Here is a 12,572-nt window from a genome sequence, read left to right as displayed (position 1 = left end):
TATTCTATGTATCCAAGTTCATCCCTAGTAATAGTACCACAAGGATAATCACCAAAGCCACCATATAGCTTTATGATGATAATGAAGCAAGATGCGCTATTCAATGAGACTCGTATTGTAAAAAAGAGAAAGAGACTGATCCAGAAAGGTGGGTCGAGGGTCGAGCCTCGACTATACATGTAAGTATTTTACTTTTCATTAAGTATTTTGATTTACTTTTATATAAATTTTGAAATACTAATTCAATATAATTTTTCTTATAGGTTCGCTTCACAACTGATGTGGGGGAATTCATACGCAGTCAACCACCTAATGAGTCGGGCGAGGCAATCCAACTTTTGGACAAGGATGCGGAAAAAACACTCCTTGAGTACTTTATATACTTTGAACTAGACAATAGAACCAGTTTTCGAATGGACTTGTAATAAGCGTTAACTTAGTTTTGTTTGCTTAATGTGTTAGTTCTATTGAACTTTATACTTTGTTGCTTTTTATTGTTGTTGTTGTTGTTTATTGTTGTTGTTGTTGGCATAAAATGCATGTTTAGAATTTTTGGTAAGCTGGTAGGTGGTGTAGCTGCCAAAATAGGCAGTTTCTGCCAAAAATATACCAAGAAAAGCGACCAACTTTGGTCGCTAGTTGGTCGCTTTTCCCTTAAAAAAAATAATTTTCTGGGTCGCTATTTCCCCCAGATTTCTCAAAAGCGACCAACTTTGGTCGCTATTCCATTTTAAAAAAATAATTTCTGGAAATATAGCGACCAAAGTTGGTCGCTTATAATAAAAAAATTATTTCTTGAAGTTAGCTTATTTTTAAAAAAAATTAAAAAAACTAATAAAAAAGCGACCAATCTTGGTCTCTATTTTTCAGATTTTAAAATATAATATTTGGATTAGAGACCAAAGTTGGTCGCTTTTTTATGATTAATAATAAATAAAAAAAACATATTTTATATTTAGAGACCAACTTTGGTTGCCAAAATTATATTATTAAAATAATAAAGCGACCAAAGTTGGTCGGTATAGTCTTTACCCGGAATATTTGGTCCTTTTACCTTAGAGACCAAAGTTGGTCGCTAATTAGAGACCAACTTTAGTCCCTAAAATAAAGGGACCAGCAATATTGCGACCAAACATGTTTGGTCGCTTTTTGGTCACTTTTATTGGTCGCTTTTTACCGGATTTTTAGTAGTGGGAAGAGGAATAAGGGTGGACAGGTGAGAGCGGGTTGCATGCCGCAACAAGGAGTGATAAGGGAGAATATTTATGATTTATTGATTTTTTAAATACAAGGAACAGAAATCTCTCTATTTTACTCAACTGTTTATCTCATATTTGACACCTACGGTTACTTTGAAAGCGATATTTGAAATGTGGAAACTTATGTGAGAATTTGGTTATAGCTGAGACTTGGCAAGAAGTGGCTGTGTTATTTCATTTATTGCTATAGTTTATTGTTTTTGTTTAATTTAGAATTTCTTTCTTGCTTTACTATTTATATGTTGTTAAAGGTTATATTATAATTGCCCCATCGTAGCCTCGTCACTACTTCGTCGAGGTTAGGCTCGGCACTTACTCAGTAAACGGGGTCGGTTGTACTGATACTATACTCTGCACTTTTTTTTTTGCAGATCCAGGTACCGTCCAGCGCTAGAGACTTTGGTAGCTGTCATTCATCACTCGGAGATCCATGGTAGATTTGCTGGCGTCCGTAGAATTCCTGGAGACTTCTCTTAGTCTTATAGAGACTGTTTATTTTACTCAAAACAAATACATTATTTCTTTCAGCGCATTATATGTAGTATTCTTAGAAGTTCGTGAATTGTGACACCAGACCCTGGGGTAGTCTTAGAGTTATATATTTAGTTCGTGGCTTGGTTTATTTATTCGTTTATTATTTTATTCATGAAGTTATTTATGGAAACTATCAGATTTAGTTATTTTTAAATTGTCTTATTATGTTTTAATAATTATTCAAAGGGAAATGGCTAATCAATTTCTAACATTGGCTTGCCTAACAAGTGTGGTGCTAGGCGCCATCATGGCCCTAAGGTTGGGAATTTGGGTCCTGTTAAGTTGGTATCAGAGCACTAGGTTGCTTAGGTCTCACAATTCACGAACAAGCTTAGTAGAGTCTGAAGGATCGGTACAGAGACGTCTCTACTTATCTCTCAGAGGCTATTGAGTTAGGAAAAAACTCCTTTTTTTATTTCTATTGTATCCTGCGATTCTTATTATCTCAAATACCGATTGGATTCTTCTATTCTCTTGTAGATGGCGAGAACACGTGCTTCCTTTTTCGCTGACCAACATTCCGGTCCTCCAGCAGTAGCAACTCCTATTAGGGGTAGAGTCTGAGGCTATGCTAAAGGCCGAGGTAGGGGCAAGACTCAGCCCATTGCTTAGGCAGCAGCCCCAGTTGTGGAATCTGAGATCGAGATTAATGAGAGGTTTCCAGCTCAGAACGTTCTAGAAGGACCAACTCAGGTACTAGGGGGTTTATTGCCACCCTGGTACTTCAAGATGCTTTGGTCCGTTTAGTGGGTATTATGGAGAGTGTAGCCCAGACTGGTACATTCCCTGTTGCAGCAGTCGTATCTCAGGATGCATGAGGGGTATAGACTCCTGCTACCCATACTCCAGTTTAGACTACTCCTCAGATTCAGACCCCAGCAGCCAATCTGGTTGGGGTTATTCATCCAGTTGCTCCAGCACCACCCATTGATGGGGCAGCTATGTCCATCGATGCTTTGTGGAGATTGGATAAGTTCATTAAGCTATTTCCTGTGCATTTCAGTGGGGAGACTTCTAAGTATCCTCAGGAATATTTGGATAGTTGTCATAAGGTTCTGCGTAATATAAGTATTTTGGAGACCAATGGGGTCGATTTTGTTGCCTTTCAGATGACCGGTTCCGCCAAAAAATGGTGGAGGGATTATTTGTTGACTAAACTAGTTGGGTTGTCTGCCTTGACCTGGGATCAGTTCTCTCATCTCTTTTTGGAGAAGTTCTTGCATGTTACTACTCGAGAGGAGAAGCGTCGTCAGTTTGAGCGACTTCAGCAGGGCAACATGATTGTGACCCATTATGAGAATCATTTTGTGGAGTTGGCTAGACATGCTATTCTTTTATTTCCCGCAGAGAGAGATAGAAGGTAAGACGGTTTATTGAAGGCCTTGATCAGCCCATCAGGTTGTAGATGGACAAGGAGATAGGGATCGAGATTTCTTTTTAGGATGCACCTAATGTGGCTAGGAGAGTTGAGTTGGTTCTCGGGATGGGAGGTCAGGGGTCTGACAAGAGACCTCGCCATTCCAGTGGTTTCAATGGTTCCTCGTCTAGAGGCATGGCTTCATTTAGCAGAGGCCAGTCTTCCAGGCCATTTCATTCAACACTATAGGCTTCACTTGGTACTTTGGGTGATCGTGGTTCTTATATGCCTCCTTCTGCTCAGCCAGTCTACAGTGCACCATCAGCTCCTATTAGAGCACCTCCTCTGCAGAGTTATTATCGAGGTCAGCCGGCTTGTCAGGGTCAGTCTTCATATTAGAATGGATGTTTTGAGTGTGGTGAATATGGGCATATTCGGAGAGCTTGTCCGAAACTCTCGGGTAATCAACATCAGTACTAGGGTTCCCATGCTATAGTTCCAGCAACACCTGCCCATCCAGCCAAGTGTAGGGGTCATATAGCTAGAGGTAGAGGCCAGAATGTTAGAGGTGGAGGTCAGGTAGCTAGGGGTAGAGGCCAGCCCACTAGAGGTGGAGGTCCTCCCAGAGATGTGGTGTAAGGTGGCGGGGCCCAACCCCAATTATATGAATTTCCATCCAGGCCTGAGGTAGAGTCCTCCGATGTTGTTATTACAGGTATCATCTCAGTTTGTGATAAAGCTACTTCAGTTTTGTTTGATCCGGGATCTACTTATTCTTATGTTTCATCATATTTTGCCTCGTATTTGATTGTGCCCCGTGATTCCTTGAGTGTTCCTGTTTATGTGTCTACGCCGGTGGGGGATGCTATTGTGGTAGATCATGTATATCGTTCATGCATAGTAGTCATTGAGGGTCTTGAAACTAGTGTAGATCTTTTGCTTCTAGACATGGTCGATTTTGATGTTATATTGGGCATGGATTGGTTGTTGCCTTATTATACCATCTTGGATTGTCATGCCAAGACAGTTACGTTAGCCTTGTCGGGGTTGCCTTGATTATAATGGAAAGGGACTCCTAGTCATTCTCCCAGCCGAGTGATTTCATATGCTAAGGCTCGTCGCATGGTTGAGAAGGGATGTTTGGCTTATTTGGCTCATATTTGTGACTCCGATGCTGAGGTTTCTTCTATAGAGTCAGTTCTTATCGTTTGTGAGTTTCTCAAGGTACTTCCTGCAGTCCTGTCGAGGAGGCCACCCGACAGGGATATTCATTTTTGTATTGATGTGGCTCTGGGCACTCAGCCCATTTCCATTCCTCCATACCCGATGGCCTCACCAGAATTGAAAGAGTTGAAAGAACAGTTGCAAGACTTGCTTGATAAGGGTTTTATTAGACCCAATGTCTCGCATTGGGGTGCTCCGATGTTGTTTGTAAAGAATAAAGATGGGTCGATGAGGATGTGCATAGATTATTGGCAGTTGAATAAAGCTACTATCAAGAATAAATATCCATTGCTGAGAATTGATGATTTATTTGATCAGCTTCAAGGTGCCAGGGTATTTTCGAAAATTGATTTGAGATTGGGGTACCATCAGTTGAAGATTAGGGCGTCTAATATTCCTAAGACAGCCTTTCAGACGAGGTATGTGCATTATGAATTTCAGGTCATGTCCTTTGGGTTGACTAATGCTCCAGCAGCCTTTATAGATTTGATGAATCGGGTTTTCAAGTCTCATCTGGACTCTTTCATGATTGTGTTCATTGATGACATTCTTATATACTCCTACAGTCAGGAAGAACATGAGCAACACCTCCGTATAGCGCTCCAGACTTTGAGGGATAATCAGTTGTATGCAAAGTTCTCAAAATGTGAGTTCTGGTTGGATTCGGTAGCTTTCTTAGGTCATATCGTATCAGCTGAGGGTATTCAGGTTGATCCTAAGAAAATAGAGGCAGTCAAGAACTAGCCTAGACCCACTACAACCACGGATATCAGAAGTTTCTTGGGTTTGGTGGGTTACTACCATCGTTTTGTGGAGGGGTTCTCATATATAGCAGCCCCAATGACTAAATTGACTTAGAAAGGTGCCTTATTTAAATGGTCATACGAGTGCGAGGCGAGCTTTCAAAAGCTCAAGACAGCCTTGACTTCAGCTTCGGTGTTAGTGTTACCATCAGGTTCTGGTTCTTTCACGGTGTATTGTGATGCTTCCCGAGTGGGACTTGGAGAAGTATTGATGCAGGATGGAAGGGTGATTGCATATGCATCTCGACAGTTGAAAGTCCATGAGAAGAATTATCCTGTTCATGATTTAGAGTTGGCAACCATTGTTCATGCATTGAAGATTTGGAGGCACTATCTTTATGGCATGCCGTGTGAGGTTTTCACTGACCATCATAGTTTCCAGTACTTATTCAAGTAAAAGGATCTAAATTTGAGGCAGTAGAGATGGTTAGAGTTACTGAAAGATTATGATGTCACTATATTATATCATCCAAGGAAGGACAACGTGGTGGCCGATGCATTGAGTAGAAAGGCGGTAAGTATGGGCAGCCTTGCATTTATTCTAGTCGGTGAGAGACCGTTAGCATCAGACATTCAGACTTTGGCTTATCAGTTCTTGAGGTTGGATATTTCACACAGCAGTGTTCTAGTTTGTACAGCCGCTCGATCTTCTTTAATCGAGCGTATCAGAGAGCGGCATGATGATGACCCACATTTGATGGTTCTTAGGGACATTGTTTGGCGCGGTGGTGCCAAGCAGGTTACAGTTGGAGATGACAGTGTTTTGATGATGCAGGGTCATATATGTGTGCCTAATGTTGATGGCCTTCGTGAGTTGATCCTTGAGGAGGCTCACAGTTCTAAGTATTCTATTCACCCAGGTGCAACCAAAATGTACCAAGACTTGAGACATCATTATTGGTGGAGAAAGATGAAAAAGGACATTATTGCGTATGTGGCTCGTTGCTTAATTTGTCAGCAGGTAAAATATGAGCATCAAAGACCTGGTGGTTTGCTTCAGCAGATAGAGATTCAGGAGTGGAAGTGGGAGCGTTTCACTATGGACTTTGTTGTTGGACTCCCACAGACTTAGAGGAAATTTGATGCAGTTTGGGTTATTGTGGATAGGCTGACTAAATCAGCACATTTCATTCTTGTGGCAAGTACTTATACTTTTGAGAGGTTGGCAGAGATATATATTTGAGAGATTGTTCGCATTCACGGTGTGTCACGACCCAAACCGATGGGCCGCGACGGGTATCTGAGTCCTACCCGTCAAATACCCCTAAGCATGCATCTAAGATATGAACCCGAATAACATATGCTACATTATGAAAATAACATATGTGAAAGAAACCTGCCATCAAGGCATATGTACGTACACATGCTTGATACAGTGGGCCAGCCGACAAGGCTGTTATAGACAACTATACATACAAAATTGAAAGCTAACAAGGCCACATACAACCCAACTAGACATACTATCCACAAACCTCTAACAGAAACATAACTATACAAAGACGGGACTGAGCCACGTCATACCCATATACATTGTTTACCGTGAAAATAGTAATAACAATTAAATTTTTAAATGGGACTCTAAAATTATGTGATCTATTTTTATGCTAGTTGTTAGTGCAGTTGATGCTAGGCGTATGAAGTTTAACGACGAAGTACAAGCTAAAACGGGGTAATAATCAAACCGAAGGGCTTGCTTCCCGGGCTTCGGACTGATCAATAAAAGACCTCGAGGTCGATACCTGGCTCGAGCTTGAGCTACCGGGGGTAACTGGGAAGGGGATAATAGCTAGGATGTAATCAAAGAGGGCTCTTTAAGGCCAATACCAAGCAATAAATGAAAAACGAGTATGAAAGCAATAAATAGAAAGAGTGTCCTCGAGCGAGTAAGTTAGAAAGAAAAGAGAGAGAGAGTTATTATTGATCTTGGGTAGAATAGTTGGAGTGTTCCTTACAGAGTGTTAACGACTCCCCTTTTATAAGAGGGGGGAATCCAAACTTAGTACAAGATACATTGAGTGATAAAGGAAGCAGGATGGGACATCTAACTAGCTTCATGACGTATACGTAGGCCAATGTTAGGCTGCCCAGGTAGACTTAATCAACTTTGGATGCACTCTTCGGAGGTCTCCCGTGCTCGTCGGGGTCTCGGCCAACATTGTCCCCAGGCCGGGTGCCGACAGATCTTGAGGGAAATATCCAGCTCGAGGTCTCGATCCTCCGAGGCGATCTCCTGAAGCACTTTGTCAACGAGAAATTGGTCCCCCCGATTTCACTGTACACAGATAGTCTCTGCATATCTTAGAGGGAAGCGATAAGAAATGATTTTGACATCCCACTCTATGGGCTGCCATAATGACGTCGTGCTGATGGCGCAGCCCTTCATAAGTGCTGAAACATTTCACCATTTCGCTTTTTCAGGGCCGTTCGTCGTGTTGTGATTCCTTGTTCTTCGGGGTCATAACGTTGCCGTTGATTCAGCTTCCATGAACGCATTGAATGCGCATGTCGTTACGTTTTTTTAGAGGGCGATAATGGCGTCGTTGGTTACCTTGCCCTTCTCTTCTATAAATGGGGCTTTTTGTGATCAATTTTTCACCCAAGCATCCTCTAATATCTATCCTTTCCTCCTTTCTTACTATCTTTATTCTTTGCTGTTTCACCATGTTTGAGGCCCATGGCCTCAAGACTTTACGTTAATATCATGCGCGCTACGGTCTGACTCCTAGACCTTCTCTAGTCGAATGATGTTGTGCTGCCTTGATGCTATTGTTGTTGTTTGTTGTTGTTGTTGTTGTTGTTGTTGCTGTTGTGGTCGTTGCTATCTCCGTTAGCTCGGGGTGCTGAAGCAGAGGATCGATTTCCTCCGAGCCGAGGAAGTATTCGGATTATACACCGCTGCTCAAGAAGGGGCTCGGATTATACACCACTGCTTACCCTCCCTCCTCGGCTTGGTGTATTACACACCCTTTGGATTCCTTGGGGTATGGCGACACTTTCTACTAGCTGTTGCCTCCTAGGCCGAGGCAACGTATCAAGAAGTGGCTTTATTATAGTAATACTAGCGGAGTTCGTACTAGCCAGATTTTTCACCCAACCATTTCTTGTCTCCTTTCGGCTTCTCCTTCGTCACTTTGCTCTTCTCCATCGCTTTCCTCTTCTATATGCTCCCTTTTGAAGATGCCATTCCGGGAGGGTTGAGATGAGGTTCCCGAGGGGATTGGACTTGGAAGATATTGTCTTTGAGGTCGCACGCTTGAGGATATGATGCCGAAGATGCCGCTATTGGGGACGCACTTTTGGGAATAGGCTAGATTCTTACACTTTTGTTGTATGCATACCCTTTAACTTCTTTGTTCCTATGTAAGGATCCCCTTGTGGGCTTTTGTAATCATATGTAAGGACCCCTCGAGGGCCGTTGTAAGCGAACATTTATGAATACAAAGATATTTTCTTGACTCCTACCTTTGATACTTGCTGTATTTCTTTATGTTTGTGGTAGCTCCGAATGCACGATCCTATTTGTCGTTGCTAATACTGAACCAAGATGTGAGTATTCCTTCCAGCCTTTGGTTGATGGAAACGACTTCGCGTGGTGTCTTTTGTGGTTCCTTGGACTGAACCCGAATAAGGCCAATAACCTCGGGCCGCTGGGACCTTGACTTCGCGCAAAAATGAGAATAATGTTTTGGGCCACGGGGTTGTGACTTACCAGTTGAGCTTCATAATAACCTTCGAGAAGAAATTTGTTCGGGGACCCGTGGACAGGGGTGCTTGTGATTTCTTGAAAGCAGTCCCCGAGCGAAGGCTCACTCGCACTCGGACCATCTAGAAGCGCGTTTTAGTGTGAATAGCCTTATGGTGGTGTAGATAGATTATGAAAAAAAGGGGTTTGTACAACCTTGGACAGCACCCGGAGCCAGGTCCGTACGGGCGACGTTAAAAAAATGCTCATTTCTTCATAGACTGGTTCCCTTTGATGGAGATCTTCGAAGTCATGTGCCACCCTTGTGCTGGCGAAGGCGTTGTCGGCTCTTTGGAGCGCAACCTTACTTTGACGGAGATCCTCGACATTGGGTACCACCTCGAGGCTGGAAAGGACGCTATCGGTTAGCATTCCTAGTCGGCTTTGAGGTAGGCAAATTGACGAGGTCTGCTGACTCCATGGTGCCGATCGATTACGCCCTTCGTTGCTGTTGCCGGTGATGGCAGAGACCGGGCATGGACAAGTCGCTTCGCCCGGGTGCTGACTGTTGGTATTATACCTTAGGAACCTGTATTATTTATTGGAAAATGGAGCTATACTCTTAGGTGGCCGCCCCGTGTTTTACCAGTTCTGCCTATGGCGAGAGCGGATTTAGTAGCTATCACTACTACAAAAAGGTCTTTGGCGGCAATTAGGTAATTGCCACTAATGAATTATTTAAGCTAAAATATTAGCGACACATGACCATTAGCCAGTAAAATATATATTTTTAACGACAATAAAAAACAATTACCACTAAAAATCCCTAATTGAATTATATTTTTTATTATTTTAACTTTCCCTCCGTACAATCTTTTCCTCCAATTTTTAGGGACAATAAATTACATTCCCTCCAATTAGAAAACCCTACAATTATAAAAACAATAGGAAAAACAAAACCTTGTAATTAGAATGATACAGAGGAACGACGCCTGTAATTAGAACGATACAGAAGAACGACGGAAAACCTGCACGTTAACAACATCGCTGCAAAAGCCTCTGCCCTACCACGGTCTCCGGCCATCCCAGGTCATTCCCGATCGAGTTATATATAATTTTGGGTTGATGCTGCTCGATTATTATCAGTCATCTCTGTCAATCTTCTCCCTCTCATTCGTCTTCAATTTCTGTTACGTGTAGGTTTCAAGAATTATTGCATAAAGCCTTCGTCTCCTTCAATTTCTGTTTATAATCGGCAAAAAATTTTGCTTACAAGGTTCCAATTTTGATTTTTGATATCCAACTACAGCCTTTTGGGATTAGTGAAAGTATAGCTTTTTCTATGTTTACTAAGTCGTTTGTGATATCTGGTTGTTGTTAGATTGATAGTCGATTGATTGAATTGATTTCTCATCTGTTACTCTCTTGTTTTTGAATTTCCTCTGTTTTTAAGGCTACTATTATTTTTGTGATTTTTCAGAAATTTTCTAAGTGTTAGTTGATGCATATTGATGTTTTAGCTAGGTAGTGAATTTATGCGTGATATGATTGCATCATATAAATGTTTCAATCTCCTTTTTATGTAAATCCAAGATATTTTGAGCACTTACGTCCCTTTATATCAGAAAAGCTAACTACAAGCTTTTCTGCCTTCGGTTGACCTGACAAAGATATTAGTCTGTCAACTTCTTCTTTTCATTTGTAATTGGTGGCATTCACAGTACATACTGTTGATACAAAATCAAAAGGAACACCACCATTTCAACTAAAGCTAATTTCCATTTGGCCATATTGTAGTGCTTGTCCCTTAAGGAAACACAAAAAGAAGAAGAATAAAAAGCAACAACTGTAGAAAAGGTAAAATTAAGGGCTAATACGCAATGTGATAATGGAAAGTTGAGTGCTATTACTACAACAACTGTGTATCCCCTTGATGGTATACACGCGTGCATCATTTTGTTGTACTAGTTTAATTTCTATACATTTGATAATCTGACATTAATGATAACTATATATCAATTGCAATTACTTAAGTTGGGATTAGTTAGTAAATTTTATTGTCCGAAGATGCTTCCTATTTTCCTCTTACTGTTCTGTTCCGACGTTTGCAGCCCCTTGAATAGATTCACACCTCTTAGGCTCCTCTACAAGGATAAGGAGGTTGAGTTGATGCACTGGCAATATGAGGCATACCGGAGCTCAAATTACGAGAGCCATTTGATGGAGCAGGTAACCTCTTGTAGTACGCATTTCGCTTTTTTAACCCTTAAGGTTAATCTTTTTGCCTATCTTAGTAGCAGAAAAGGACGGAGGCTCCGGAGTACCTTAGGAGTGAAGCCGACCGAGTTAGGAATGATTGTGGTGAAGTAAGATCTCAGGTGCAAGCTCAAGCTTCAGAGGAGAAGGGTGCCTTGGCTAAAGTTCCCGCCTTCGAGGCCCAACTCCGCTTGGCTCGCGACAACGCTTCAGTTCAAGCGGATATGATCGTGAAGCTCGAGTCCGAACTCTCGAAGGTCAGGGCTGAAATCGTCGATGCTCAGGCTGAAGTAGTATTGAGTCGAACTAAGGCTGATCAGGATATGGTGATTCATTTTAAGGATGCTACTGATGCCCAAGCTGAGTTGAAGAGGGCCCTCGATCATGGAAAGAGGATCGAGGAATATGTTCGTTGCAGATCCCGAGGAAAGGTACTTGAAGAGATTGGCGCAAGGGATTTTGTTCTCTTAGAAGAGCTGGTCGAGCGAGGGTGGACGAGCGTGATGCTCGCTCACTTCTTGCTGGTGCCGCGGAGAGTGAAGATGGGGCTGGTAGGTCGTAGCCTTCTGAAGCGGAGCGTAGATTCTGCCATTTTGTATGTGATATTCGCAAAGAAAATTTGTAGATGGAGAACGTACCTTTTACGTATGTAGATAAAAGAAAACCTGAAGCTTTATCTCTTATGTATCCCTTTCTGCTTTGCTTTTGACCGGCGAGCTGGTTTCAGAGTTTGGCGTGAATCCTTAGATTCGTAATACGGTTCCAGAGCTCATCAAGCAGGCTCGAAGGCTCTTTCATGCTCGGTTAAATGCTGCTTCTAACACAAACTGGCGTTAGAGCTCTTATGCTTTGCTCAGCTGTTTTGGGTTTAGTCTCCGAGTCAGGTTTTGACTCGAGCCTACTTGACCTTCAATATTTTGTGCCTGCATGGGCGGATGACAATGGCTCTTACGCCTTGCCCTTGGGCATTTGTATTTTAACTATTTTTGGTTCAGTCTCCGAGTCGGGTTGTGACTCGAGCTTAATTGACCCTCAAGTTTTTTTGTGTTGGCGACTATGGCTCTTACACCTTGGGTCGAAGCGACCTTTTAAGTATGTTGCCCTGAGGCTCGTGGAGCTGGCGGCGATGGCTCTTACGCTGTGCCCTTAGGCATGTATAATTAACTATTTCGGATCCGGTCTCCGAATCGGGTTACGTCTCGAGCTCATTTTAATACTCAAGTTTTCAATTTTTTAAGCTGGTGACAGAGGCTCTTACGCTTTTGGTCGTAGCGAACTTTTAGTGTGTGGCCCTGAGGCTCGTTTGGCTGGCGACAATGGCTCTTACACTTTAGCCTGTGCGCATAAATAGGCTTTGTTTTCCTCTCATAAAGGACTTTTGAAATGATTTTTCCTATCCCGTCGTCAGTTCGGGAAGAACATCGATTTCAAGTAGTTAGCGGCGATGTTCGAGCACC

At 42.3% G+C, this 12,572-nt stretch overlaps 1 protein-coding gene across 1 annotated transcript; it reads left to right on the top strand.

The window, feature by feature from the left end:
• Positions 1 to 2,273: 2,273 nt before the first annotated feature.
• LOC138885237 (uncharacterized) lies at positions 2,274 to 4,206 on the top strand. The gene is made up of 5 exons (XM_070166154.1): positions 2,274 to 2,351; positions 2,660 to 3,153; positions 3,289 to 3,409; positions 3,454 to 3,532; positions 3,866 to 4,206. The coding sequence occupies exons 1-5, from the start codon at positions 2,274 to 2,276 to the stop codon at positions 4,204 to 4,206; spliced, it is 1,113 nt and encodes a 370-aa protein (XP_070022255.1).
• The last annotated feature ends 8,366 nt before the right edge of the window (positions 4,207 to 12,572 follow it).

The sequence above is a fragment of the Nicotiana sylvestris genome, chromosome 2 (assembly GCF_000393655.2).
Source record: "Nicotiana sylvestris chromosome 2, ASM39365v2, whole genome shotgun sequence".
Lineage (NCBI taxonomy): Eukaryota > Viridiplantae > Streptophyta > Magnoliopsida > Solanales > Solanaceae > Nicotiana > Nicotiana sylvestris.
The sequence above is the reverse complement of the archived record's forward strand: the minus strand, read 5'-3'. Positions and strand labels throughout refer to the sequence as shown.